This window comes from Netta rufina, assembly GCF_964035555.1.
Source record: "Netta rufina genome assembly, chromosome: 8".
Classification (NCBI taxonomy): Eukaryota; Metazoa; Chordata; class Aves; order Anseriformes; family Anatidae; genus Netta; species Netta rufina.
Genome location: NC_140131.1, coordinates 30,494,468 through 30,522,431, shown reverse-complemented (window position 1 = coordinate 30,522,431; position 27,964 = coordinate 30,494,468). Strand labels below are relative to the sequence as shown.

The 27,964-nt window shown below is 42.5% G+C and overlaps 1 protein-coding gene across 1 annotated transcript; it reads right to left on the bottom strand.

Annotated features, from left to right (window-relative positions):
- Positions 1–31: 31 nt before the first annotated feature.
- Positions 32–22,644, bottom strand: CNN3 (calponin 3). Its single transcript, XM_084291392.1, has 7 exons — positions 22,431–22,644; positions 5,615–5,736; positions 5,124–5,190; positions 3,525–3,662; positions 2,534–2,650; positions 1,632–1,778; positions 32–1,141 (listed from the first exon to the last, which is right to left on the bottom strand). The coding sequence occupies exons 1-7, from the start codon at positions 22,485–22,487 to the stop codon at positions 794–796; spliced, it is 996 nt and encodes a 331-aa protein (XP_084147518.1). The 5' UTR covers positions 22,488–22,644; the 3' UTR covers positions 32–793.
- Between the last annotated feature and the right edge of the window lie 5,320 nt (positions 22,645–27,964).

Sequence of the window (27,964 nt, the reverse complement as noted above, 5' to 3'; positions counted from 1 at the left end):
TAGGATAACAAATGAGGCAGAATCCTCTACATACCTTTAAGAAAAAATATTTATTTATAAAAATACACTGGGATCAGTTTGAGAAGTGGCAATAAATACAGTTCAAGGAAGAAAAAGCATTTCTACATGGATATATTATGGCACAATAAAAGGTAAATGCACCATCAAACATGGACTTCTGTTGGCTCAAGACTTTGTACAAGCTCCCTTTTTAGTAAGACAACTATTTCTATGAGTTTGGTCAGTGTAGATAATGGAATGAATACACGATCACAAATGCACACTTATGTCTAATGCAGGACTTACCATTAGCAAACAATACCGTAGAAACATAGTAATGATATTTAAATCACTAGTGTGATGTCTTAAACTTAATTGGCAGAGACCGTATTTAATTTTAAGCATTGAATTCTTTTATCTCATCTGGAAAACAGAAAAGCTGTAAATATGTCAAATGAAGGCTTAATGTGGTATGTAAACCTACTTGAGTAGATTGTGAAAAATGCATAGCTTCTTATTAGAAGGCCTGGCTGTACGAGAGCACTCCCCCTTTCACAGTATTCCTTTTTACTTCATATGCAATTATTGTTTATGCTGTAGACTACAACTGTTACAGCACTAAAGGCAACTAGACAGGGAAAGGGCAGAGAAAGGAGAAAGGAATGTACGTAAGGCAGTATTTCTTTAGGTACATTAAGCATAGTGTGTAGGAAAGACAGGTAACAATTCCACAAGGCTAGTTTCGTTCTTACTGAATAAAATAATGGACTAATACTGAACTTTTGATGCAAATCTAATAATCAATGCCTTGGTCACTGTACTGACCATGGTAATCTCTTTGATAGTCATCTTGGTACTCTCCATGATAGTCATCTGGGTATTCTGCCTGATAATCGCTATCGCTGATTTCAGACCCATTAGTTCCTGTTCCTTGGCTGCCATTATGAATGACAGGTTCTGTGGGTGCAGCACAGTACTTGGGGTCGTACACTTGCCGTCCAAGCCCATACACACTCATTCCCTTCTGTGAAGCTACTTTGTTGGTACCCATTTGTAATGAAATAGTTGAGTTATCCACAGGTTGCAGTATGTGCTTCTGATCGTAGATGTCTCTTCTGGTACCTGGTGCCAGCATACCAGCCTAGTGAAACAGGATTGTAGAGGTTCAATAAGAAGGTAAAGAGCTGCGGTTACAGGGTTTATGATTACAACTCGCATGATTTACTGGAATTGCTAGAAAGTACAAACTTAAGTACAACAGAACAGCACATGTGTTCACTAGTAAGCAAGTCTAGGAAGAAAGTCCCTGCTGAAAGGGACTTTTCCCTCTTTGGAAAGAATATACTGTTTGAACTGAGGTAGTGCCCAGGAAGTAATTTCTTTTTTATGTCTGTCTAGTTAGTACTGGAAATGAAGTTACCGCTTTCTCCTGATACAACACAGCCAGCGGAAAATTCTAAAAGTGCCAGGTCACCTTTATGCTTGAAGATTTTTCAGCACAGAACACACTGGTTAATGATAAGAAATTGAAGTTCTTAAATTACTCCACAGAACTCACTTGCCCATCCTGCAGACTCTCCCAGGTTGGGAGCTCTGTCTGTTCTAGAAATACCACACGCAGTCCTCCTTACCTGACTGGCTCCTTTGTTAGTGCCCATCTGTAGGCTAATTGTTGTCTGGTCAAATGGCTTGTCAGTTTGCATTTTTGGATCATAGAGGTGTCGTCTAGTGCCATAAGCAGTCATGCCCGCCTGACTGGCGCACTTATTGGTGCCCATCTTTATGGGGAGAAGGAAGAGGTAGACAGAGTAAGAGATCTATTTGTACAGCAAGCACCATTGTAAGGAAACATACAGTTGGTAATTGATGGCTGACTGAAAAAGTAATTTCAATGCACGCTTTTCTCATGTAGCTTGACCGCTACCTGTAATAAGTTACCCTTTCTCCATACTGAGCTTCAAAAGGTAAAATAAAGCAACTGTCCTCCTAACGCATTTCAGTGACTGGCATTTGCCCAACTGCATATGCAGTTAGAAATGAATGTATGCTTCAAAATATAATAATCGGCTTCTACTCTGGACAGTAGAGATTCAATTTCACTGCCACAACTTGTTTACCACAGGAATTTTAGGATTTTATGTCAGTTATTTTGGGTTTTATGACTATTATGGAAAGTGGAGAGAGAGGGGGGGAGAAAAAAAATCTTCTACCATATAAGGAGCTTTTGATATCCAAAGACTCCTACTAATTTTAAAGCCGCTGTCAGGGACAGAGATAATACTGATAATATTAGCTACTCTTTTCATTACCAGATCTAGAACAAGCAGAAAAACCTTCCAGACAGTCACATGAGCACAGAAAGGCAATCAGCAATTAACTGCTTACAGGAATTAAAACCTCACACCTCCTTCCATGATAAGAACATATTCTAACTGCAGCTTTTTTATTTTTTTTATTTTGTGTACAGAATAAATCAGTTAATCAAAACAAGAAAGTTGTTAAGAGTATCTGCAAACATGAATTTCTTACTTACCTGCAGGCCAATTACACTTTGACCAGCTTTTAGTTTTCCTGCATCAAAACTTCGTGCTTGTTTCTCTGCATATTTGACACCAATATCAATTGTAGTATGAAAACCTTTGGTTTTTGCCTATTTAGGGGGGAAGGAAAATAGGAGTATTTCGTATTAAGTATAGTTTCTGCTACTTGAAGTATGCATTAAAAGTATAGTTTCTGCTACTTAAATTGCTACTATTATACAGGGACCTAGGCTGAAAGGCAGGCTGCCTCTGTACCTGATCCTCTGGTCTCTCAAATGATGCCACAAGCAGGATTAACTTGTATGAGAAACTCCATATATTGTGGGTGGGAGGAGATAACAGTTTCCATCACCATTTGAAGGTGGCACTCCCAAGCTATCTAAGTATCTTTTGTAAGAGTGGGAAGGACAATCTGCAGGCATTAATGTTCTCTTGTGATATTCCCTGGTTCTGTGTATCTGCAGTCAAGGAACATAGAATGGTTGGGGTTGGAAGGGGCCTTAAAACCCACCCTGCCATGGGCAGGGACACTTCCCACCAGACGAGGTTGCTCGCAGCCCCATCCTGTCTGGCCTTGAGCACTTCCCAGGATGGGGCATTTACAGCTGCTCCGGGTAGCCTGTTCCAGTGCCTCACCACCCTGAGTGAAGAATTTCTTCCTTATATCTAGTCTAAATCTACCCTGTTTCAGTTTGAAGCCATTACTCCTTGTCCTTTGACTACACTCCCTGACAGAGTCCCCCAGCTTTTCTGTATGCCCCCTATAGGTTACTGGAAGGCCACTATAAGGTCTCCCTGAAAAAACATAATTTTAGCCTTTGCTCAAGGAATGAAGACACAGCCATCTCAAGAGCAACTATCTAGTAGATAGTATGTATCCCCTCCTGATAGGCTGGATGCTGTTTTCTGTATTTAAATGAGTGGCAAGAGAGTATCTTGACTGGCATGTGGATTTCTACCAATGCCAGGGGTACAAATACTTACCAGACCTGCTAATGCCACGAGAGTAGTCTGTACTTGAGTCATGTTCCCATTTTCAAAAAGATCATTTGCTTCAAAAATATCATGTGGCTTCATGCCGTAGACTTGAATGGCTTTGATAAAATTCCCAATGTTCTCCAGCTAAACAGAAACAAAAAAAGCCATTTTTTGTTCAGTGTTTCAGTTCAGAAACAAAGTTTAAGTAACTTCACGGCTTATTGGTGTTGGTTTTGTCTTTACACACCTTCTTTGCCTTGTGAAGTTTGTCAAAACAGCTGGCCTGGTTAAGAGTGACTAATGAGGAGTTTGAGATTACTTTCTGTAGTTTTACAGAAAGTTTTACAGAAAACTTCTGAAATCAGTTTAAGGGTTTGTCTAGTCTAGCATTTCTCTATCAGCGCGTATCTGTTAGAGGGGGGTTGTAATGACAGAATTCAACTGTGTCCCAAGAGAAATCCAAATTCAAAACCTTCAAATAGGAAAAATTTACTTAAATGTCAATGCTGCTTGACTTTAGCAATTGATAACTTTGAGTAAAAGAAGCAAAAACATAACTGTGTGGTTAGTAAGAACGCTAAACTTGGTCTGAAAGTATTCTCTTGATCACCTACTGGAAAAAATTCAGACAAGCTTTTGGGTTTTACTGCTAGTTTTTAGCACTGCGTACTATAGAAAACGGCAAGTAATAGGGAGTACATAAGTGAAGACTGAAACTCATCTTTCCTTTTGGAATTGTAAGAGATTAAAACTTAAAAAATAAAAAATCCCCTGCATTTATTAGTGTTTGGTACCAATAAAATAAGAGGCTGACACAGCAGTGTTGAGCTCGATCCAGCATCAGTAAAGGCAGCCAACTCTAACCAGCAACCTTTCCAATGCATGCTCTCAAAGCATGGTGCTGTTGGTAGTCTCTTGGGGATTAAAAAAAAAAAAAAAGTGCTTGGCAGACCACCCATATGAAATCCAATCTGGATATAATGAACTCAGATACACACTGTAGTTTGCACCATGTGTTTTCTGAGTTTTGTTACACAAGTACTTCCTCTGAGACCGTTTGGGTCCTCTCCCTCCCCTATGTCCCCCAGCTGCCTTCTCAGGAGGATGCTTTGTATGGTGACCTCAAATGTGCAGGTACAGCCAAGCTGTTGACCTTAGAGCCTTACAGCACTGTCTGGATGGAATACTCTAGTTTTTGTTGGGTTAAAACATTTTTTTTCTCTTTTTTTTTTTTTTTTTTTGGGGGGGGGGGAAGGAAGACAGACGGAAGGACAGCTGTTGTTGGTTTTAAACTTGGAAAAAGCCTTGCTATATTGCTCTATGTTCATTCTCCATTTAAGACTTCATTTAACAGCACTACTATTAAGTATGTATAGACAACTGCCATTTATGAGACATCTTAGTTATTAGAATTTCTCCTGTTGAATGCTCTCCATGTACGCAGTAATCTCAACTGCTGTGTGTATCTTGCTACACGTACACAAAACTTGATGCTATGAAGAATTAAGGTGTAGATATTCAGAGGAAATTTGTTAATACAAAAGAACTGTTTTGGGGTTGGAGGGGTTAGAGGTGTAGTTTTGGGGTTTTATTCTGTTGTTTTACCTGGTGCCAATTTAGTTTTGATTGATTAATTTTCTTCACTGATCCTGGCTGCAGCTTATTTATAAGCCTGGGGAGGTGAAAAAAAGGGAAATGCTTAAACAATAAATCTCATCCTTATATCATCTGTGCAGGCATATAATATTTTCACTCATACTTTATTAGTTGCATTAGTTTAATCAAAATTGTTAGTTTTTTGATTTATACAGAGTGCCTCTGGTCTAACAAGTCTAACAGACAAGTCATTATTGTTGTGTGCCATTTCATTATCACAGAAAAGAGCTTCATTGTTAAATTTAGAAATAGTTCTTTATCTTTGCTGTAGTATAAAGGAGATTTCTCATTCTTCTCCACAATTTCAAAGAAGCTGTCTCCCACCCTACTGTCTGCTATCTTTGACTGTCATTGTTGTGTTTGACGGGAATCTTCAGAAAGTCCCTCTTCAGTTTTGCAAATGTGGAAAAATGCTAAAAATAAGGTTACTTAATGCTTACTCGCATAAGATTATGCCGTCTTTTAGTCCCAGCTGAAAGTTTGCACCAATGCTCAGTCCTGTAACTTCTTCTATCCAGTTACGCAGGTCTTCTTCTATCTGGGGATCATACTTGAGGGCTATCTGTAACAGAAGCAGTTGTAAAGTTATTTCACAAGAGAAAACTGCAAGTCTTTCTCCCAAATCTGTTTCAAAGAGTATGCCATAGCATTTATTTAGTATGGTATTTTAGTGATCAGGCTACAGATACATGTCTTTATTCCTTCTACTACAATGCTAATGGCTTTACTAAATGTTTATTCGGAAATGGTCCTTTAAAGCACTTTTAACAGTTCTTCCTACTGTAAGATTTGCTAGAACTTGTGAACCGTCTTTGATAGCTGCAGAGGAATAAGGACTTTTTAAAAAAAATATTTTACATCTAAGTTGTACTTTAGCAGCAAGTAAGAAGTGAAATAATGTTTTATGGAAGTAAGAATTTTTAACTGCCACAGCATCAGTAGTACTGCTCCAGCACAGACTTCCAGATGGGAACTTTAGCATAATAGATCTGATGTTATTTACCAGAAGATTATGGTGGATTTGCTTCTTTACCTAGATTATGATTAATGGACATGGCTTGTTAGCTTTCCCCCTTGTTGCTACAACATCCAGAGCTACCTTGCGAGGGAATTTGGGGGCTGTGTGTGGCGTTTGCCCACCCCCAAGCTAGGAGTCAGTATCCCTGCTATTCCTCTTTTCTTTGGGTTTGCTGGAAGACTCACATGGAATAAGCTGTGATCTCATGTCTTCATTGCAAAGTTAGTACACTATTATGGTAGAGAGAGGAAGCCTGGTCTTTGAAGTTCAAGGCACCAAACAGAGGCCAAGAGTTGTTAGCAAGGTGACTTGAATGCCTTTTCCAGATACTCAGAGTTCACCGCTGGAAGTTGATGCAAACCAGCACACTTCAACGGTGCAGGCTCTACTCTCTGCCCTTGGCTCCCCATCCCTGCTCTTCACAGGTGATGCTGAAAAGCATTGGGGCAAGCTGGAGAGAAGGGATTACCTCAGTGGAAGCAATCCTTAGTACTATAACTTGCTACTTTCTCTGCACACACAACAAGTGAACTGAGCGCAGGACTTTATGGCATAACCAACCTCTCCAGGGCGGAGGTTGGCAACACTTTCCACCTGCATTACAAGTCGTCCCACGTGTGTCAGTGAGCAGGACTGGGGTGAGGGAGCTGCCACAAGGAATGTGAGTGACAGGCGAGCGCAGGGGTGCCTGCAGCACTCCCCACTGACACCTCGGCCGGCTGGCCGCCGGTCCCTTACAGATTCCTAACAGGAAGCTCAGGTAACGCCACTGACGTTCATGCCACAATGTAAGTTTCATACTTCTTGCATATAGACTCCATCCCAGAAAGGCTAAGACCATTATTAGCAACCATTTTATAGTGCAGGACATTATAATTCCAATCTATCTGAACTACTGGGAGAGAGGAAATTGCTGCACTTTGGCTAGCATTAGCAATCCCCAACTCCAAACTGACCAAACTGAAAAATTACAGTATGTTGTTCTCTATTTTTCTTCTAAGGGGAATGGAAAATTCCCGTATCTCTGGCTTTACTTCAGAAACTAGAGTGAGTAATAGTTATTTTCCTTAAACTATTCGTAATAGTGCTGCTCTGGTGCCTTACTTACAGATCAGGATAATTCCCTTATTGATTAATACGTGAAACTCCGCAGTGTTCTGCACAAGACAGTAAATACGTACCTCAGTGCTCAGACCAATGGTGGTCTAAAACAATCAAGTGCTCTCTCTTATCAAAGAAAAGAGGAAGAAAGCTCAGGTTACCCTGCTCAGCGTGAGGAAAATGACTTTCTTTAATCATACTTTTCAGATACTACATAGCTAAGATGAGAAGTGGACTAGAAAAGTTAGCTGCTAAGTTCACAGCCAAAAGCCACCACTTTTGTCTCGTTTTCTTTTTTTAAGAAATACTCCTCTTGCCCTTTTTTTAGGTTTAGCCCAAGACTCAGTGCTACCACATTATTCAGTGATTGTAATAGGAGATTGTAAGGAGAGGGTAGCCCCTTTTGGAGGCCTACCAGAAAGGTTAACTGTCTTGAAAATGGTGTATGAGGAAGTTGGTTATTGTCTTTCTCCTTCCTGACCTGGTGGTTAGCTTACAAACGACTTTTCATGGCTATTTTTGATTCCTATGGAAACCAGGCTTGTGTGATCACACCCTGGGTCTGTCTCCCTAGTAACATCTGAACAAGCTGCTTGAGTTGCGCCGAACTCACAGCGGAGCTGCAATCTCAGAAACAACGGAATCAATCGTTTTGTATGTGTGTGTCAAAGTATTCGGGCCGAGGAGACAGATCCCAAAGACTAAAATGTAGCATGACATTATTATGTGTTAAAGGACCTGCAGAGACCTTACTGAAGCGCGCAGACAAAATCTGAAGTTAGATTTACAGACGAGATGTGCTGTAGGTAATACTCCGAAATGCCCAGCTCAGCGGAGGCCTGAACGCGGCCCGTTCTGGTACTCCGGGTAGGGGAGGGAACTGTGCAGGCTGGCTGCTTCTGTGCTGATGGTTCACACAACATGAAAATCTCAGCTCTAACATGCACGTGGGTACAGAGGGGTTTATGCTCTCTTCCGCTATTCTTTAGTTATAGTTAGACATGTAACAAACCCTATGCTATCTCAAAATTCAGGCAGTTTGTTTCACTGTAGCTTAAAGGCAATGCTAAGTGATAGGTCAGCCATCCTGCAGCTGGAAGGGTACAACTGGAGTTGTCTTTCTACAACTTAGTTTCCTTTTAAAAGAAGAAAAAAATTGCCAGTGCATGGAAGTAAATGAGGTTACAGAAAAGTTAGCGATCAAGGGACGCACTTCAAAGATCACTCATCTCCTCCCTCCCCCTATTTACAATAAATAAAGTCTACTAGACAGAGTACCACCAAACAGTTCTACGTGTGGCTATTTCAGTCTTTATTTGCAAGTATATAAAGGAAAAAGAAAGGTAACATTTTTTCTCATATAATGTAAAGTACATTCCACATTTGAGATTACAACTGAGACGAATAGTGAACCACAACCCCCACTGTTTGGGTAACTTGGAAGTAATCAGATGGAATTTTATCATGTCTCTTAAATATTTACTCTATGTTGGAGTACTCTCACGTGTGTTAAAATCTTCAGTTTTTCAAGAGGTTTTAAAGTTTCTTGGGGATATCGCTACTGTGCTTAAATACAGATAGGAAATAAATGTTTAAACACGTGAGGAAGCTTTGCATTTTTGGCATTAAAAGCATTGCTATTAAATCTGAAAATTTTCTGCATTGTCTTCAGTAAGTACTGTGCGGTTTGATTTAAATATGTCAAAGGTTTTGTTTTGATGTATTTGAACTGGTGGGCAACTAGGTTACAGAAAGTAAAGAGTGGTGATAGTTTCTCTGAAAGTTATACTTACTCTATCTGAAAGGTAAAGACATGGAAACCTTTTATAATCTGGCTTAAACGTATGACAAGAAGGAGTTAAGCAGGAAGAGCCTGGGTCAGGTACCAGGAGCAAAGTATTATGTTTACTTTGAATTGTTAGCTTTTTTTTTACTCCCAGTGACACAATTAGAAGTTATGCAACACCAAACTGGTGAATACTTCATATTTTCCACATGTCTATCACTATCAGTTGTTCCAGTTTTCCTTTGATTGCTATCTGTGAGGGGAAAGTTGGAAGCTTTAATATAAATGAAAAACTTTATGGCTTTTTCCATTACTGCTTATCAACATGCCAACATTTGATTCTTTTTAAAGTACTGACTTTCATGGAAGATGCTTAAAACTTATGTTCACAAAAAAAGAAAGCACCGTCTAGCAAAGATGATAGCAGTAGCTAAGCACCTTAATTCAAAGTGTTCATCGCCAGTGCCATCGAAAAAAGGTACCAGTCAGAACACTGTAGAAAAGATCCAATTGTAGCAATGGATATAAAAATTTAAAATCTGGTTTAAAAACAGCAGGAAGCCAACTATTAATATAAGTTCTTTACTTTGTTCTTGTAATTCTTGAAAGATATAAAGCTATAGATGCTATTGTTCTTGTTACTTCTGAGATACAGATTTCAAAGAAGCCTCTTTGAAAGGAAACTAAACTTACGCAAGTGGTGAAAAATTGTAGGTGCTCTATGGTTGTGGGAGGAAACAAGTACATGTTACTTGCCTTTTACAAGCTCCTGACTATTAGTAAAGTTCATAATATGGAAGAGCTGGCTTCGCTTTCAGCACAGAAAAAATACTTTGACAACTGAAGACAACTTTTCTGATTAACTCTAAGTAGAAATATGATACTTTTATGGTAGAGGTAATCTTCCGAAGACTAAGTAGGTTTCACTTTGCTACTGTAAGTCACAAAAGGAGGCTGCAGAAAAATTAGGATCTTATTGTCATTTAGGACTGGCTTCTTTTCATTTAAAAAAAAAAAAAAGTACTTTTCAAACAGAGCTGTATAAAATACTTCAGTTAATTGCATCTCTGCAAAACATTCCAGCTGTATGTGAATTTTTGGGACGGAGGTGGAAATCAGGAAAACTTCTCCATGCTTTAAAAGAACATTTTGAGCTTGACTCTTTTGTACCAGTTGAGATCATAGACATTACATTTGTCTTCTTGAGCTTCACATGCAGTCATACAATGTTAACATTTTATTAAAGGATTTAAATTTATCAGAAGCTGTTTAAGGTGCTTAAGGGCTGCTGCTGTACTGAGTCTGTCCTGTATATAATCTTGTCTTATAGAGCCAGGATAGAAGACTGCCTCATTAATGATGCACAGAAACAGGAAAGAAAAAAAAAATTACTAACACAGTATGAAATTTAGGTAAAATCTCTTCCATATAGTAATCTTCTATTACAGATAACTTAAAGCACATTATCTTTATAACCTAAAACTGATGCATTTCAGTTCTGAAGGTGGAGGGGCTTTTTTTTTTTTTTTTTTTTTTTTTTTTTTTTTTTAAGCTTTTGCTTCCTAATTTGTTTTGTCTTTCTGGAGCGGAAGGAGCAGACTTGGCTTTAGAACTTGGGGTACCAATAGGTCAGCTCTTACTCTTACTAGCAATTCCTATTTTAAATGCCAAGTTTCATCTTTGAATGTCACACGCATATAATACTAGGCATCCTGATATATGTACGTTTATGCCAATACATATGCCTTAGGCTAAAATGCTTGGATTAAACTTGATTCCTCTAGAAACTTCACAATACTTAGATGTACAGTGAAATATGCTTTGGTGATGGTATACATGGATAAACTTACTGCAGTATTTCATGCTATCCATGCTTACTTATAATATGCTTATTTTGGCAAACAGAGAATTCAGGATTCTTGAACTCTCTCTGATCCTCACATCTTGTTCTGTTCAGGTAGGACTTTCCCGTTTGGGACCTCTTACAGTGTAAAAAAACCTCCCTCCATCCTTAGTACAAGAGAAATCATCATCGCTGTTTTTATCAAGGGTATGGATTCCTTGAAACAAATGCAAAGTTATCTTTGCCAACCTCGAGGGATGCAGGCAGATCACTCGAGTTACTGCATGTGCTTGTAGGGTGCTGAGTTTGAGTGATAATGTTAACAAGTATTTCACACCATAAATGATCTCATATGGACTTTCATTTGTCCGTTTATAATAATCTTTTCCAAATTACACGGTACACACTGCACATTACAGGCTATAGATATGCCAAATCTCCAGTTCGAGTTCAGCTATCTTGCTGCTGTGCTCTGGAAAAATACTGTAACGGTATCTCAGGAAAAGGTTTACACAGGCTGCATACCTTTTTACAAGTCGCTGGGACTAACAAACACAGAATTTAGCAAGTTAAAAAGAACAGTTCCAGAAGATAAAACTTCCAAAGTTCCCTATCACGTTACATCTGCCAACAACTCTTCCTTCTGCTGGAACTTTTGACTTGCGCTTCAGGCCTCACGCCCCCGCAGCAGGAGTCACGCCTTTAGCATGCAGCATGCTGTACTTGAAGTACCAGAAAACAGCTGAAAAACTGATCGTTGGTCAAAAGTTTTAACCCTAAGAGCAAGTGCTTGTCAAAGCGGGAGTGAGGCAGACTACAAGGTTAATCCCAAACTATTCTGCAGCATTCCTGCTCCTTGCATCTCAACTGCCCTGTTGTGTTCATTGCCTGTTGTTCCAGAACGTTTCCAATTCCCACTTTTTTTTTTTTTTTTTAAGGTTGTTTGGATTTACTTTTTATACAAGCGAGTTAAAACTTTGTGGTTGAAAGTGTAAATTGATTATTGTACGTATCTAAACTTCAGGGCTAAGGGAGAGTAACATAAGGATATAATCAGCCTTTCTCAGCACAAGGCTTCTAGTTGGAGCAAGTACGTCTGTCAACAAAGTGCTTTAGTTGTAGAATAAAATAAAGTGTGTAACCTTTAAAATGAGACAAAGAATTTTAGTGGGAAACTACAAAGCTTTGGTTTTACTGAAGGTGGGGCAGAAGAGGGAGTGACAGCACCAAGCTCACCATCAAGTGGAGCCTTTTGTCATTTGAGCTACCAACCCAATGAACTTTCACCATAAGGACAAATTAAAATTCCCTGTTAATTTTATGTATGTTGACCAGGGCTCCATGCAAAAACAGATGTCATGGGATGCATATTTGTGCAATGAGAAACCCAAATGTAAGAAGAAATGCGGAAAACCAGATGAAAAATAAATGGGAAGGTACAGTACAAAATGCAAGCCACCATTAAGCATATCCTGCTGTTTGAACACACAGTTTTCTCCTGTCATTATGGACTGTTGTACAGAAAGGCAGAAAACAGTGTGTAAAACTAATGTTAAAAGAGCTCACTGAGAGCTAGATAGAGCTCACACTATCTAGCACAAAATTTTTACAGCTGTATCCATCTTGCTTAATATTAAACTTTTTTTTTGTTGTTATTTGAGTGAGTTACCAACTATGCTACATGTTTCACTGATTTCTCTGTAAATCATAATTTAGATCACAAACCTTAAAAGAGGAATGGATGAGAATTAATCCAAATTTCCTGGCATTGCTTCCACCTGCACAAGTTGAAGCTCTGTGAAGTAAGAACAAGCCATGCCTCACAGTTTCCAAGTCATCTTACAAACAAGATACCTGTAGTCATGATGGGCTTTTGCTGCCAGAGCAGCAGGCTGGAAGAACTATGTGTTCTATTCCTTGGCTGTCCAGTACGATTTTGTGACAGCTCACAAGCCAGTCAAGAAAAAGATGTTACCATCCCTTCCCTCAGACTGCTCTAACTCAGACTCGTGTCCATCCTCAGACTGAATACTGCATCTACCCTGTTTTGTGCAGCTGGGTTACTGCAGCTCTCTCACACTGACATTTGTTTTCACAGTTTTTTCCCCTCACGTTCACGTAATCGTTTCTTGTCACAGTCAGATTTCTGGCTTGTAACTCCTGTTCTCCTCATTGATCAGCTTCTACTTCCAACTGCAGCAACACGATAGGACGAGGAGTAATAGCTTTAAACTAAAACGGTAGGTTTAGATTGGATATTAAGAAGAAATTCTTCACTCAAAGGGTGGTGAGGCACTGGCACAGGCTGCCCAGAGAGGCTGTGGATGCCCCATCCCTGGAGGTGCTCAAGGCCAGGCTGGATGGGGCTGTGAGCAACCTGGGCTGGTGGGAGGTGTCCCAGCCCATGGCAGGGGCTTGGAACTAGGTGGGCTTTAAGGTCCCTCCCAACCCAAACCGTTTTATGATTCTATAATCTGCTCCTGTCACCATACATTATTATTCTTGATATCAAATCTGTTTGCATTGTACTATTTATTCTGTGTATTTCTGAATAGTTTGAATTTCTTTACAGAACATGGTTTCAGTAATACTCACTACCCATTATTTTAAACCATGGCAGTTTTCACTGCACAAAAAGCACCAGGATGTAAAGTTTCTTCTCAGTCAGGACAGTACTGATCCCAATCAATGCACAAAGACCTGTTACCTCCTGAGAACAGATTTTACTTGGATTTGAACCCTTCCCCAATATTACTGAACTCTGGTACAACAATAAATGGGTGCAGATCACACCAGCAGCAGCAGTGACTACTTCTGAAAGAAAAGCGCTGAGCCATACACTGAAAATACTGTTACCATGCCGTCCAGAAAGACCAGTGAATTGCTTGTTTAATGGGTGGGGGAAAAACAAAATCTAACTGAGCATCCCGGTACATAAACATCAAATATCAAAAATTCTGAGAACGTCGTATTTTCCCTAGTAGCAAACAAGAAAGTGTCTCCTGAGGTTCCTCCTGCGGTAGTGCTGGTGGAACGGTGTTCTCAAAGCCTGGACAGCCTGCAGCCAGAAAGCAAGAGCACCAAGGGTCACTATATCTATTTGGGAGTACTTCTCTGCTGCTGCTACAACTATCCACAAAATCATGCGCTCTTTCAAGTTTACATACTTTTCTCCCCCAGTAGAACAGCTTTTAAAACGTCCCAGTAGGAGATAAAAAATGTTGATTGTATTCCAGGAAACATCAAAGAATATTCTGGATATGGCCACCCAGGGAAGTTGTGCTTTAACCATGTAGAAGGAGTTGCAAGAAGAATATGATCTGCAATTACTGTGATATTAAAAAAAAAGTAGAAAAATATTAGAAAATGTTTACTTAATTTTGTAATAATATCCATCTTTAAAAGTCTACCATTTAAAATCTGGAAGATTACTCAAGAAAGTCTAAGAAAACATATGCTAAGACCATTTGAAATTTAGCATGACACTTTCCCTGTTTACACAGATCCTGTAGGCAGTTCTGTAGAAATCATAAAATCTTTGTAACAGACGGTAGAATAGGTATTTTTAAGAAGTTTATGATGAACTTTTGGATCAACTGTTTGTTTAAATTATATTTTAAGTTATGTGAAAATCAAGCCACAAACCTGCTATATGGGAAGTTTATAACTAGTGTGAAAGAAAGTACTATTGTTAAAGTACTAAAGACAGTCAAACCACGAAGATGCTCGGATTTAACCATCCTGTAATAAGTTCTAAGGCAGGATTTTTCAGCAATTAAGCAAGTACTGGAAGAATATTTCTTCATGTAAGTTTTTCAAACTAAGGCATTTCAATAACTGACTTATTTTAACATGAAAAAATGGTGAAAGTAAGTTCAATTATGTCTTCCAATCGGTATGAAGATCCCAGCAGAAGGGATGCTGGACACACTGATCTGAAACGGCTCATTTACACCACTGGATACAACCACACTCTTAGCACGGAACTTAAGATGATCTATTCTACACAGAAAACTACCATAACGATACTTGTTTATTTTAATTCACTTGCTTTATTTGCTATTCTGGCATCTGACTGAATTTTCATCTCTATTCAAATCCAGCTGTACTCACATCATACGTACAGAATGCAGTATAAGAGTTGGAATTGGTCAAAAATCCAAATGGAGAGTAACCCATACGCATGCTTAATTAATCATGTGTAAATGTTTGTGAATGGTATATACTACAAAAGTGTTAAAAACTTAAAGATTGTGGTTTTACTGCTAGTAACCAATGAAAAGTCTTTCAGAAAGGGCATATAGATTTGTTTGCACTTTACAGGTAAAACACATTCCTTGATTTATTTCAGCGGTTTCTTCCTTGCTAATTTATGTAAATCCACCTTGGGCAGAAATAGCTTGTAACAACAACAAAAAAAAAAAAGGGGGCAGTTACTGGTCTTCCCCTATCATACAACAGATTTCATTTACAGGTTGTGGTTGGTCTTCTGGAAACTTCCTGCCAGCTCCTTTTGCTCAGATAGTGAATGGCACAGATGGTAAAAGACCCTGATAATCCTACAGGATTATCAATAGTCAGCACCACTAGGGGTGGGTAGGGGTTGCACGTATGCACAGCATCCCAAACTCTGGATACTGCAAGGTAAGTTGTAGTCTCATTACAACGAATTGAGGCGTGCAGGGTGTTTTCCAAACTTACAAGGTGAACCAAGAGCAGAGCAATGCTATATTACAAACGAAGTGTAACTGAGAGGGGTCCCTGACCTAAAGTGCTGAAGGTTCCATCATTCTTCTGCAGAACAAAGTGCTGGGGTGCCCTGACTGAACTCTACCTTTGTTAGTTACGTTTTGTTCCAGTTCTTTTCCACCCGTTAAAAGACCAGTTCTCTCTCTCTGATGTTTAATCTTACAGATCTTTTTAAAATTATTGTTAAAACCACTTCATTACTTTAAAAGAGAGGTACTTTTCCATATCGCAACGATTTTCATGCCATTGTTTACTAATGATAAAGGGTGCTATCCAGATAGGCCGTAATGAAGAGGCAGTAGTCTTTATTTTCTTAGAAAGTTTCCTGAACTGTTTACTTCTATTTGGCCATGATTACTACAAGAATTTCAGCAAGGTAAGGGGACAGCCTCCTACAAAAATCTGCAAAGATCATTTAGCGATAGACGTCTGAATTGTATATGCTCTGTTGAGTTAACGCTGCAGTGACTTCCAGCTGTGCTATAGATAGGGCCACTTCGAGCAGGAGCAGCGTGGTGTTACAGAGCCCCAGCAGTGGCAGCTCAGCACTCACCAGGCAGCCACGAGCCCCAGCTGCTGTGCAGCAGGGCTGGGGGCTGCGTGTGGGCCTTCCTCCCGACCTGGCCCTGCTCAGCATGGATGGGAAATGTGCCGCGGGGGTCCCCGCTCACCACCAAGGCAGAGCTGCCCCTGACCCCGAGCCTCTGGGGATAAGCGAACGCCTTCCTGTATGCATTTGTTCTTTCTGCCTCGTCTTTTGCTGGCAAGACTTGGGAGCTTTTAGCCAACGGATCAGGGACAACAGAAAAACACTTTAGTTAAGTCACTCTTATTCAAGCATAACGAGGAGTACTAAGAGCAGGCTATCTGTCTATAAATAAGAGGCTGTAGCAGTGGAAATATCAACAGGAAAGCAATATAACAGGAGAGCTTTCTTAACAGGAAAGCTAGGTAAAGCTTTTATGGTTGTGATGTCTGGTTTCACTCTGGGAACAGCCATGGTCCAAGCATACAAGGCGAGCTAGGGAGGCTCATTTGGCATTGATCTGTAACTCTTCAGTCCTTGATGCAGGAGAGCAGATCCCACCCTCACGAACACCTTTCAGGGCAGCAAGGGAACACCAGAATCTCATCTGCTTCAGGGAAGAGATGGCTTTATAAAGGCAGTAAGAATTCTCACTATGTCTCCCCTCCTAGTACCTAATAAAATAGGCACTGGTTTAAGAAAAAATGAAGGGTTGCTTTTTTATTTTATTTTTTAAAAGAAAACAAGAACATAGAACCACCCACCTGAAGAAAGTCGAAAGGGTAGAGAAAAACACAAAGTAATTCAATCCAATTAAACAGAAACAACATACGTTACTGAGGCAATACTGCAAAACCAAAAATATTTACCCAAAAGAGAACGTTTGCTGCTGAATATATCCATACAAGTTAACAGTTGTGTAGAATCAAACACTTACAAAAAGCATTTCTAAGCAAAAGAGTCCCTCTTACAAAGAGGGATTTTCACATGATCTCACTTAGAAAAAATCTGTTTCAAATTGCCCTACGTGTCCTGGCCTCAGGCCCATTTTTACTGAAGGCCTTTCCTGTACTGTTCCATAGGGGATGGGAATCTCTAAAAAGTTTTCCTTAAAAGGATGTGTCAGATGCACAGCGCATACGGTGTTACGTAGCTACCGAAGCCAGCAATCCTGGACACAGAGAAGTGTCTATCCTTTACTCTCCAAGGTAAATTATAACCCAGGAAAACGCTTCCGAATTAATACTTACAAAGAAAGCTGAGATGAAAAAAATTACTCATGTGCCATTATCCTGAAACAACACGTGCACGCATCCATCAGCTTTTAGAGTATTGACTCAGCAGCAGGAATATATATATATATATTAGGTACTTTTCTCCAAATTCTAAACCAAGTCTAACTCTGAATCCACACATACACACAAAAAAAATAAATAAACATTTGAAACAAGCAAGTATTACTGAAGTGAAAATTACATTTTCTATTTTCTGAGACTACAAATCGTATTTAATCATCACGACTGTGTAAATTCAGTTTGCTTTCCTCAGATGTGTTCTGGCTACAGGAGGTATACTGTTAGCTTGCACATAAAGGCTGCAAAACTTGGTGCTTATTCCCCACCCTTAAACCCTAAGCTCAAATTTTATGTTTTTCTATCACCAGTGAAAGTTTTACTGAGAAGTTTATTAATCCACCAGAAATGTTTCTGTAAGGCACTTTATAAATTAACAGCTCTGAATTGGAAGTGCAGCCAATGCGCTGCCCAAGGTAACCACAAGACCAGCATGGAGCAACCAGCCTCACATCTCAGAACGCCTCAGAGAGGCGTTCACAGGGCAGCAGCAGCTAATCCCAGCTAAGCTCTGCCATTCATCACCTTCCTCCCCGAAAAGACAGGGTAAGCCAAGGGACAGACCCGAGACTCCACCCGCCGTGCAGGGCTTTACGCAGGATGCCGACACAAGTCCCACAGTTCAGGATTTCCTGCGGGACGCTGCTCCCGGCCAGTTTAGGAACACATCGGGACAACCAAAAGCAGCGGTCAGCTTGACAGCGACACGCCGAGGTTTGCTGGGGATTTAAACCATGTGGTAAAGTCATCGCCCGTCACATCCTTGGTGCCAGCAGTGCCGGCCAAACGTCCTCCTGGCAGCCACCTTCTGTGGCGTGCCTCCCCCTAGCCGTGTGGGGCCACCCGTGGCCATGGGACGGGCCTACCCGGGTGGGCTGAGGAAGGGTCCGTGGGCTTGGGAAGGGTGCAGGCTGGGCAGTGCTCGGCACACAGAAACAAGGCTTGTGCTTTGGGTGCTCACATCCCTGTTAGCTGGCAAGGGAAACGGTTCCATGGCAAAATACGTCTCTCTGCTTATCACAGAGAAATATTCTAAATATGAGCTGTCTACTATGCAGGTTTCATTGCCACCAGCTTGTTAGGAGGGCCACCTATTGCTGCTTTAGCATTAATGCTTCTAAACAATGCCCGGTGAACTGGAAACCTGTGCTTGAGAGACGCTCAGGAGAGCAGGCCTGTCCTCGGACAGTGAGCAGTGTGACAAAAAACAGGTCGGGCACGCGGAGACAGAGCAGGGAGAAGACAGCAGTGGATGGAGACACCGCAGTTCAGGTTCCCTGCTGTCTGAAGACCTTCCCCCTTTGAAAAAGAGATCTAAACTAAACGTGTAGCTGTTGATTAGGCTTCTGCATGCCGCCTGAATTGGTGTGAGGGCTCTTCACGCCCAGGATGCTCACAAGCGTGAGACTTCTGTCCAGAGAGGGAGCAACGCGTGACTTGGATGTGAAGGGAAGCACGTGGCAGGACCATTTTCTAAGTGACCTTGCACCTAAGTTACTGAAACTTAGTATTATCAGTCAAAGTAAAACTAAGCATTGGAAAGAAGTAACCAGCAAGCATATTTTAAGTAGCTTAGAAGTAACCTAGATTGCTGATACATTAAAAAATCTGGCATTTCAAGACTAACTTACAAAATGCAAGTTTTCCTGTGTTTGCATCAGTAATGTGTTTTAAGTGGTACATATAGCTGTTGTGCCAAACGGACTGAACGTTAGTTTAGCTATGGAATAGCCACTGTAACATTTGTGGGTTGTGGTCAGATTTGTGCTGACTTCGCTATCAGAAGCAGACCACTAAGTACCATGCTCTTCTTACATCGGTGCATTCTGCGTATCTGGTGGACAGACTTCTTAACTAAATCTATAGTGGATTTTTTTCATTCATCTTTGTACATTACAATTATAAAGGAGGTTTGGGAACATATATCACAAAAATAAAATCCTTGAAGATTTGCGCTCTGAGATTTCTGGAAGACAATCAATATAAAAGATGAAGTTACGAGTAGTTCATTTGAATGGCAGATCTGTTACTAAAGCCTGGATCCAGCTGGAAAAATTTCACAGTTCTTTGGAAAAAAATAAAGAAATCAGACATGAAGAGAACAAAATCAGTCCTGTGCACAATGAACCTTATATTTAGCTGGTAAATGTTAACTTCAAGAGCAACGATCAGTGATCAGAAACCATGAATTAATTGGGGCAAACTGGAGTTCAGCGCTTGATCCTTTAAAACCCTTTTGCTGCTTCTGAAATTCCCCGTGAAAAACCTCAGCGTACAATACTTCTATTGTAATGTTTCTGACAGCATCAAAACACTGCTTTTTTAATTTACTCTCCATGCAACAAACTGTTAAGATGTGTATCATGGGAAAGGCCAGACTGTTTTTGTTTTAAACTAATCACCTGTGTTTAATTCATAACTCATAAATTAAAGATACTATTTCTTTAAAGGTTAGAGTACTCTGTACAAGAGAACGGGCAAGCAGAAATCCTGCACTGTCAGTTAGCATCACCTGTGCTCTGAAAGCATTCTCATTGCCTTTAGCCTCACTATTGCCTTATTATTAATTTTTGTTATGTCATTACAGATAAATGTTAGTAGAAATACGTTTCATCAGCAGCAAAAATTCTTATATAAGGTTCCTAAAGAATGCTCAGTGAGCAAAACTAAAGGTTTGCTGAAGGAAAATAGTATATAAGAAGTGTGAAAAGAGGGGAAAAAAGTGTACAGTTGGAATAGTTTGGTTTTAAGTTACTTTTTAAAAAGAAAAGGGTATTTACTATCTTTATGTTGAAAGGAAGACTGTGAAAGGGGAGGGAAAGGACCCAGCAGGCCAGCTACAGGCAGACAAAACTTCACCTAGATCCTGAGCCAACTGGATCACAAAGGTATAAAGTCTGAAAGGCAGTAATTTGAATCTGGTTCCCTGTTAAAGTATTCACAAAAAGGTAATTTCTGGATGAAGAAATTAAATCTGTTTTTATTTGGCCTGTAGCAAGTGAAATACAGTACAAGAATTTTCTCCTCAGCAGTTTCAGGAGGAGCATAATAATCATACCTAGGTCTGGTTGGTCTTAATTCAGCACAGACTTGATTTCATGCTAATTAATTCATATTTGCCCTTGAGAATGAAAGCAGGAAGCGCCACTGCCCTCCTGCATGCCTGGCGATGTTTTGTTCATCCCTGCCTCCTGCGTGTCGCCAGCGCTTGGCCTTTCGGGGTCACCGCTGCAGGGACAGCCAGACTCCCTCCAGGTACTCCCCGTCTTTTATAAAGCGTCAGAAAATGGCCTGGGCCGAGGCCAACTCCCTGCTGGGTGGCGGTGTGGGAGGAACGGTGGAGACTGGAGGCGAGATGCAGGACTGCCGAAGGCCACACCAAGTTTGACTCCCCACCCACACCTTGCTTTTGCCATCCTCCTTCCAGGCGCAGCTAGGATGGAGCGGCAACGCACCAAAGCTGAGAGGAGGGAGAATATAGATAAAGGCTCCATCCCAATGCGGCTGACATGGGAAGGGTGGAGCCGTGAGGAAGCAGCTGAGCGACCCGGAGCCTGCTCGGCTCCTACCCGTTCCTGTTTCTTCCTCGCACTATGCCGTGAGACAACGGAGCACAAGCTTCTGCTAACGCCTTGCTACCTTGGTCCTAAGTCAGAGACCAAGACAACTCCAGCTTGTAGCTTTATTTAATTCATTAATCATTGTCTCAAGCTACGCTAACATCATGCACTGCAGAAACCGTCCCACTTCTTCAGAAGAAAATGTCCCGCCTGCAGAAAAAACTATCCGCTTAAAGCAACTTAAAAGGCTCCTCGCCGAACATTTGTTTTGGATCAAGTATCGGCTATGATCTCAAGTAAACAGGGAACCAACTTCAAAGGGATTATGCTAGTTTGACTACCTGCACATTTCTCATGCAGACAAGTTTCCTTCTAGCTGGGAACCAGTACCCAAATTCCACCCTTTATTGGTTGAGAGGGGGAAGGAGATCAGTAATGGGAGCAGGTACCTCATCGGTCACCTGAGGTAAGGAGCAAAACAAGAGAAGGGCAGGGCCTCAGAAGAAAACTAAAAAAAATATACATCCCTGAACACCAAACTGAACTAAATAAGGATTTGAAGCTTAGAGCCAGAATCTGGAACGTAAATTTTAAAAAATTTCTTAGGCAGCATCAAGACATGTTACATTCATCTATCCAAATACCACAGCAAACAAAAGGTCTCTCTGAACACTAACACAGTGCCAAATGAGAAAATGAAGAACAAAAACCGAAACCGAGAGACTTTTCTATCCGGCAGAGCTGGGCCCTCAGGCAGCACAGCTATCAGCACGCCTGCCTTCTGTAGGAAAATAAAACTGCTTGGGGACCAGCACTGAAGGTTTCAAACAAGGGCATCTGACACACGGCATCATCCAAGCAGGGAAGCGGCCGCAGGTGACGTCAGGGCTCACTTTTTTTTTTTTTTATATATATATTTTTTCGCCGTTTTTTGTCGCAGCCCTCAGGGCCGAGCCCCCCCCCCCCCCGGGTGCCGCCCCCCCCCCGGGTGCCGCCCCCGCGCCTTTGTGTGCCCGGGCGGGGCGGGGCGGGGCGGGGCCGCCCCCGCTGATTGGCCGCGCGCCGGCCGTGCCCATGATGTCACGCGGCTGGAATGCGCCGCGCGGCCCCGCCCACACGGCTCCGGCGGGACCGGGACGGGACCGGGACCGGGACCGGGACCGGAGGAAGGGGGGGGGGGGGGGCACCGGGGCCGCCCCGCACCCGGGCAGCGCTCCCCGCTCCGCTCCGCTCCCCGCCCGGGGGGGTGCGCATCCCTCGCTGCCGCCCCGCGTGGAGCCGGACAAAGCCGCGGCGAGCTGCCCGCCGCCCCGCCGCCTACCTTGTTCTTGACCTCCGCGGACAGCCCGTAGGAGGGCCCCTTGTTGAAGTGGGTCATGGTCCCCGCTGCCTGGGGGCGCTGGCGGCGGGCGCTCGCTGCGGCGGGGCTGAGGGAAGAGTCCGCCCGCGGCCGCGGAAAGTTCTAGTCCCTCCCTCGCGGCCCGGCCCCGCGGCCCTGGCGGCCGCCCGCTCGCCAATCGCGGCGCCGGGATGGCGGAGCCCCTCCCGGGCCGGCCGGGGGGAGGAGGAGGAGGAGGAGGAGGAGGAGGAGGAGGAGGAGGAGGAGAGCCCGGCCCCGCCCCGCCGCCGCCGCCGGGCGCCGCTGGAGGGGGAGCGCAGCGCAGCGGGGCGGGAGGGAGACGTCAACGCCGAGGAATCCGCTGCCAGCGGCGGCAGCGCTGCCCGCCCGGCACCGGCACCCGATCCCCGCGGGGAGCCCGGCCCCGCCGCCGCCCCTCAGGGCTTCCCCCGGGGGTGCGGGAGCCCCTCACGGGCGGCCGGAGAGCCGGGAGGGCCGCCGGTCTGTCAGCCCGGCCCCACGCGCGGGGCGTGCTTCCACGTACAAATACTGAAATAAATAATAAAAAAATACAACGCAGTTCGGCGTCGAGGTGTTTGTGGGGAAAGCTCGGCCCCGGCTGAGACCAGCGGGAGCCCGGCGGGAGGCTCGGGGTGGGAGCCCCGTCAGGCGGCCGCAGCCCGGAGGGAACCGCTCGGCCTCTAAGGCGAACGGCCGGGGCTGTTCCTAATTAAAGGAAGCAGAGCTGCCTGAGCTACCCGTGGGGACAAGGAAACTGCAGGAGAAGCAGGAAACTAAAGAATGGGGTGAGGGAAATGGTGGCTCGCGTAAACATAATGAAAGTTCATTAATTTTTAGACATCATTGTCGGGAGAAACTCATCTTTCGTGGTCTCGAGGGAACGTATGATTTAGGGTTAGATCCTCTGAAGTCTTTGGAAATGTTTCCATTGACTTAAGAAATGTTGGATCAGAACCTTGCTTCTTAATGCGCTCAATCATTTCTGCTGCAGTACACAGTGGCTTGGGAAGTTTCAGACATTTACAATTGGTATGTTTTTCTCAGCTCCATGAATTATATGTTTCATCAATTTTGAAACAAAATGTTCCTGATTAGTAGCAGACAAAAATATGGGATAATATTTTCTCGCTGAACAATCAGGTTTAAATAATGCTCAAATAAATCACTAAGCGTTTTTGTTTTTTACCTCATCTGATCGGGACACTTGGTGTTTTTGTTCTGACACTGCTAAGAAAGCTACCGATCTCTTGGGGTGACTGCTGCCATTCCTTCTGTGACCAGTAATATCACAGAATCATGCTTATACCCTACAGGAAAACAACAAGAGAGAAATATTTGAGCATAGTTAGAAACACATTCTGTTTTGCATCCCTCTGACAACACAAAGCAAATTTAAACCCCTCAGTGCCATACAAAGCAGCTGGACCATACTGGGCAATCTGGCTCATTATGTATAAATCTCTTATCTTTGCCCTATTTTTCCACATTCCTTATTGCCAAGGCTGTTTGTATGGAAAGAGGATTTGTACAAGAATTATTCCCCACCTGAAATCATAATCCTCTTTGTGACATTGTAATAACTTCTTCAGCAACCACATGTAATATCATAAACATGCACTGATGACTTCAGCTGGAAACTAGGAAAAAAGAGCTATGAAGAGACGCAATCTGTTTTCTTGGAAACATGGGCCATAATCTTGCAAACATTCTTGCACATGAATTATTGTAAGCATATGTGTAGTCCTATTAAATGCCCCGAGCCTAAATTATCCCTTGTGTAATTCCACTGTAATCTATAGAATTAATGTGGCTCAATGGAAAACTATCAAACACGCACTTCTATTCATTTTCGACTCTGTGATGGAAGCCCTATTTAGCGTCAGTGATTGAAGCCATGTAATGGGGTGACTGGCAAGTCGTCCGTGTGGATTTGGGCCTAGCCCTGCCTGGGACGGATCATCATCTCTTGCCTACCCATCTGATCCTGATAAAGTGCCTTGGTTTAATTATCTGGCTCAGCTGAGCGGGAGCTGGATGATTTCCCTGAGGGATGGAGAGTGTGTTTAGGCGAGCTAAACTGTGCTCAGGAAGCTCCTTTGCCAAGTCTGGCTCCAGAAGGTGATACATAAGAAGGGGGCTCTGCTGAGAGGGGGCTTGTTTAGGGAGGGGAGCAGAGCTCCTCGGGGGGAAGGAGGTGCCGTCAGCCTTGGGGCTGGGTGGGAGATAATGCCACCAGGAGTTTGTAGTAGCAGATATGGGTGTAGCTCTGTCTGGAGCAGAGTGGGCTCCTGGGGGGGCTGTGCTGTAGCAGAAGAGAAGGATGAAGCTGGGGCCGTGCCCCTGTGGGGTAAAGGCAGTAGTGACTGGTGTGGGGAGTCCCATGCTGTGCCGTTCATGGTGCTACCTGGCTGCAGGTAACCATGGGGGAGCTGGCTGAAGAAAGGGTGCCTTAAGGAAGGGGAAGCACTCTAAGCTTTCTGAGTTACAACCGTTCCTTTTCTGAGCATTGAGGCTGGGGGGAGAACACTGTGAGTACTGACCTGGTGAGGCAAAGGACAAGGCTGCGCTGCTTGTTTCCCCTCTGATGCACTTCAGCTGAGAGGCAAGGAGCTAAGACCTCTTGCACTTCCTCTGAACTTGGTGGTGCCTTTCCTGGGCAGTCCTGTCCCACGTCAGTGTGTTAATTAGTCCTGGCACTGTGAAATGACCTGTCCTACTGCTGCTCACTAATGTTTTAGCCTGATTCACTGATGTGTAGGACTAAAGTTAATAACCAGCTGCAGGATAGATACAGCTTGTGAGTCTGTCTGCAGCAAGACTTGCATCTCCCTGCTGGTTGATTCCTGTTCAGAACAAATGTTAGAACAGCATGCAGTAATATTTAAAAAAAAACTGCCTAAAAAGAGCTGTACAGAACAGGCAATGGTGAACCCTACCAGTACTCATGTATGTCCTGGATTTTTCATTTACTAGGAGTCCTTTCCAAAATAATCAGTGATGTCTCCCTAGGGAAACCTAGGTAACATCCGTTGATGTGTTACCTCAAATATTTAAAACATTGCTATATTCATGCTACTAATTGTAAATATGTGGGGGGATTTTAAGGGGGTGTGCAGTCCTCCCCTCTGTGCTTTAAGGAAACATGCCATACTGTATGTATGTGGTATCGCCTTCGTGTCTGGTTTAGCAGACTCCATTCTCATCCTACATGAGATTCTCTTGCCTTGGAGAACAATTACAGATTGTATGAGGTGGTTGTAGCCACTCCGCTCTCCTCTCAAGCAGACTACAGAAGACAACATTTTCTTGGCAGTCATTAATTCTACCTAAAAGGCTGGCATTTACAAGTGTTTCAAAAACCAACATCTGGAAAAACAAAGCATGCGTGCTTCTTACAAATACCACAAAATATGGGGTCAGATTCAGCCTTGATGGAATTATCTGATACCTATGTTCTGTTTTTTCCCTGTATTGTTTGAGTAAAAAAAAAAAAAAAAAAAAAAATATATGGAGACTTCAGTGACACATGCAATGCCAAAATGCTCTGAGAATTGCATAGGGACAAACCTTAAATACTGTAGTAGAAAAAAAATACAAACCAAGACCATCCTTGAGAAGTGGCAGTAGTGGAAATCTCTGGTTGTGGGAAGGGTTTTTAAGCACAAGTTCTGGAAAGTATGACTGGGAGCTTTAGTCTTCTTTTGGAGAAAGATTCCCCTTTGTATTTAGATTTTTACAACATAAATGTTACTCACATTCATGACAAAATAACTCCCTGAAGTGAAAATCTCTACAGATACAAATATGTAGCAGTCTAAGCTTTATTTCACATACATATTCAGTTTTATTTCAATATCTAAATGTTCACTTCTTAATTCACCATTTTCTTCAGTGACTCTAGTGCTGAAATCCTTTTCTGTTCTCCTATGAAGATATTCCCCCCCCCCCCGCTGTGAGGCTAGCTGTTGATAAATAAGCTGAAGATGGACATTTTGCTTTTTTATTTTTGAGATCCATCACCTATTAAAATGTGATAGTTGAATTCTTACCGGTGGGAGTACAGCTAGACAACAGTTCAGTGCCAAAGTACGTTCCTGGATAGAGCTTTTTATATTAAAGACTTAAAAAATACAACTTACCTGCAGCCTGGTTAGCGTTATGGATTTCCTCCCCTCCTGTCCCAAATATGATTGATAGGTATGCTTCTGGTATTGGTTTTTAACTTGCTATAATTAATATACAAAGAGAAGACAAACAAGGACTTCAGGGCACTTGCTACGCAAAATGGTGAGATTTCAGCTTCAAGCTGAAATTTCAGCCTCAAGATTTCAGCCTCAAGCACTGTAACAACAAGTAAGATTGCTGGCTTGCAGTAGGTAGCAGAGATTCACTTCTCCCTCCTATTTGGCAACCTCATTTCTCTATCAGTAAGACCTAAACCACTTGCAGACGATCTTTGTCACCAGCATGTGTGTACTCAAGTGTTTCACTCCACTTGTCAACAAAGAATGTTAACAAACATCTGCTTTATTTTTGGTATTTACCTACAAGACCACTGTAGCAAAGCACACAAAGGCAATGCATGCATGGACAGTATGTGTTACTAGCAATCATCCTTGTGAAGGAGTTGACAGAAGTGTATCTTCCTTTTTCTTCTTTTCTTCTTCATAAAGGAAGAAAAGGAAAAGCACTTGGCTTTCACGTGCCTACTGAAGGCAGACTTTGGTAGGCAGAAAACTTGGCACTGTATCTTCATGCTGTTGTTGAAGACAGCTACACCCCTGAAGAAATGGTGGCTTTTTCCTTAATTGTCCTCTAAAAATTTCCCATGTGAAGCTCTGCTTCAGTCTCACTGTTGCTCCCCGAGTTCACCAGGCAGCTTTGCTGGCAGCCCTCAGCATCAGAAAGCCAAGGTCCGGGCCCACCAAGCAGTGTACACTACAACTCTTCCTCCCAGCGACAAGCCAGAGGATATGTGCACACACTTAGAGTCCTGCAACTGTTTGCATCAGTGACAAAGAGAAATAATGCATGGTCTTGAAAGGATGCTAGCAGGTGAGGCTATCTTAGGAGCACACCCTCTGCTCTACCAAGCTGTGCCAGGCACGGGGAGAGCTGAGGGGCTCAGTGTGCCCAAAGCCACGGGGCGCTTCCAGCTCAGCGGACCTTAAAACTATAGAGGCTTGGTTTTGTGTCCTGTCTTCTGCTCTGACCAGACCTAAAAACGAACTGATATAAGCAGTTAATTCTGATACAGAATGCCTTTTATTGAAAACCAGACTATGCTTGAGCTGGGCTGATATTTTAAATGGCTGCTAAATTATCCAATGGTACTGTCGTTTTCCTTCTCAAAATCTGAATATGGAAAAGAAAAATAGAAAACCGTCCCCTTACTGCCTAGTTCAGTGACTTCTTTCAATTTTAGTTATCTAGGCTGTATTTTCTAAGTGAGACTGATTCCTAATCAGAAGTGTTTCCCACCTCTGACACAGTGG

Bases quoted from the DNA above. Each gene is read 5' to 3' on its own strand.
- CNN3 (XM_084291392.1), bottom strand. From the start codon at position 22,487: ATGACCCACTTCAACAAGGGGCCCTCCTACGGGCTGTCCGCGGAGGTC. The intron at 5,737-22,430 runs GTAGGCGGCGGG...CTTCTGTTACAG, and splicing joins CCGCGGAGGTCAAGAACAAG to ATAGCCCTCAAGTATGATCC. The intron at 1,142-1,631 runs GTAAGGAGGACT...CTGTTTCACTAG, and splicing joins CTAACAAAGGAGCCAGTCAG to GCTGGTATGCTGGCACCAGG.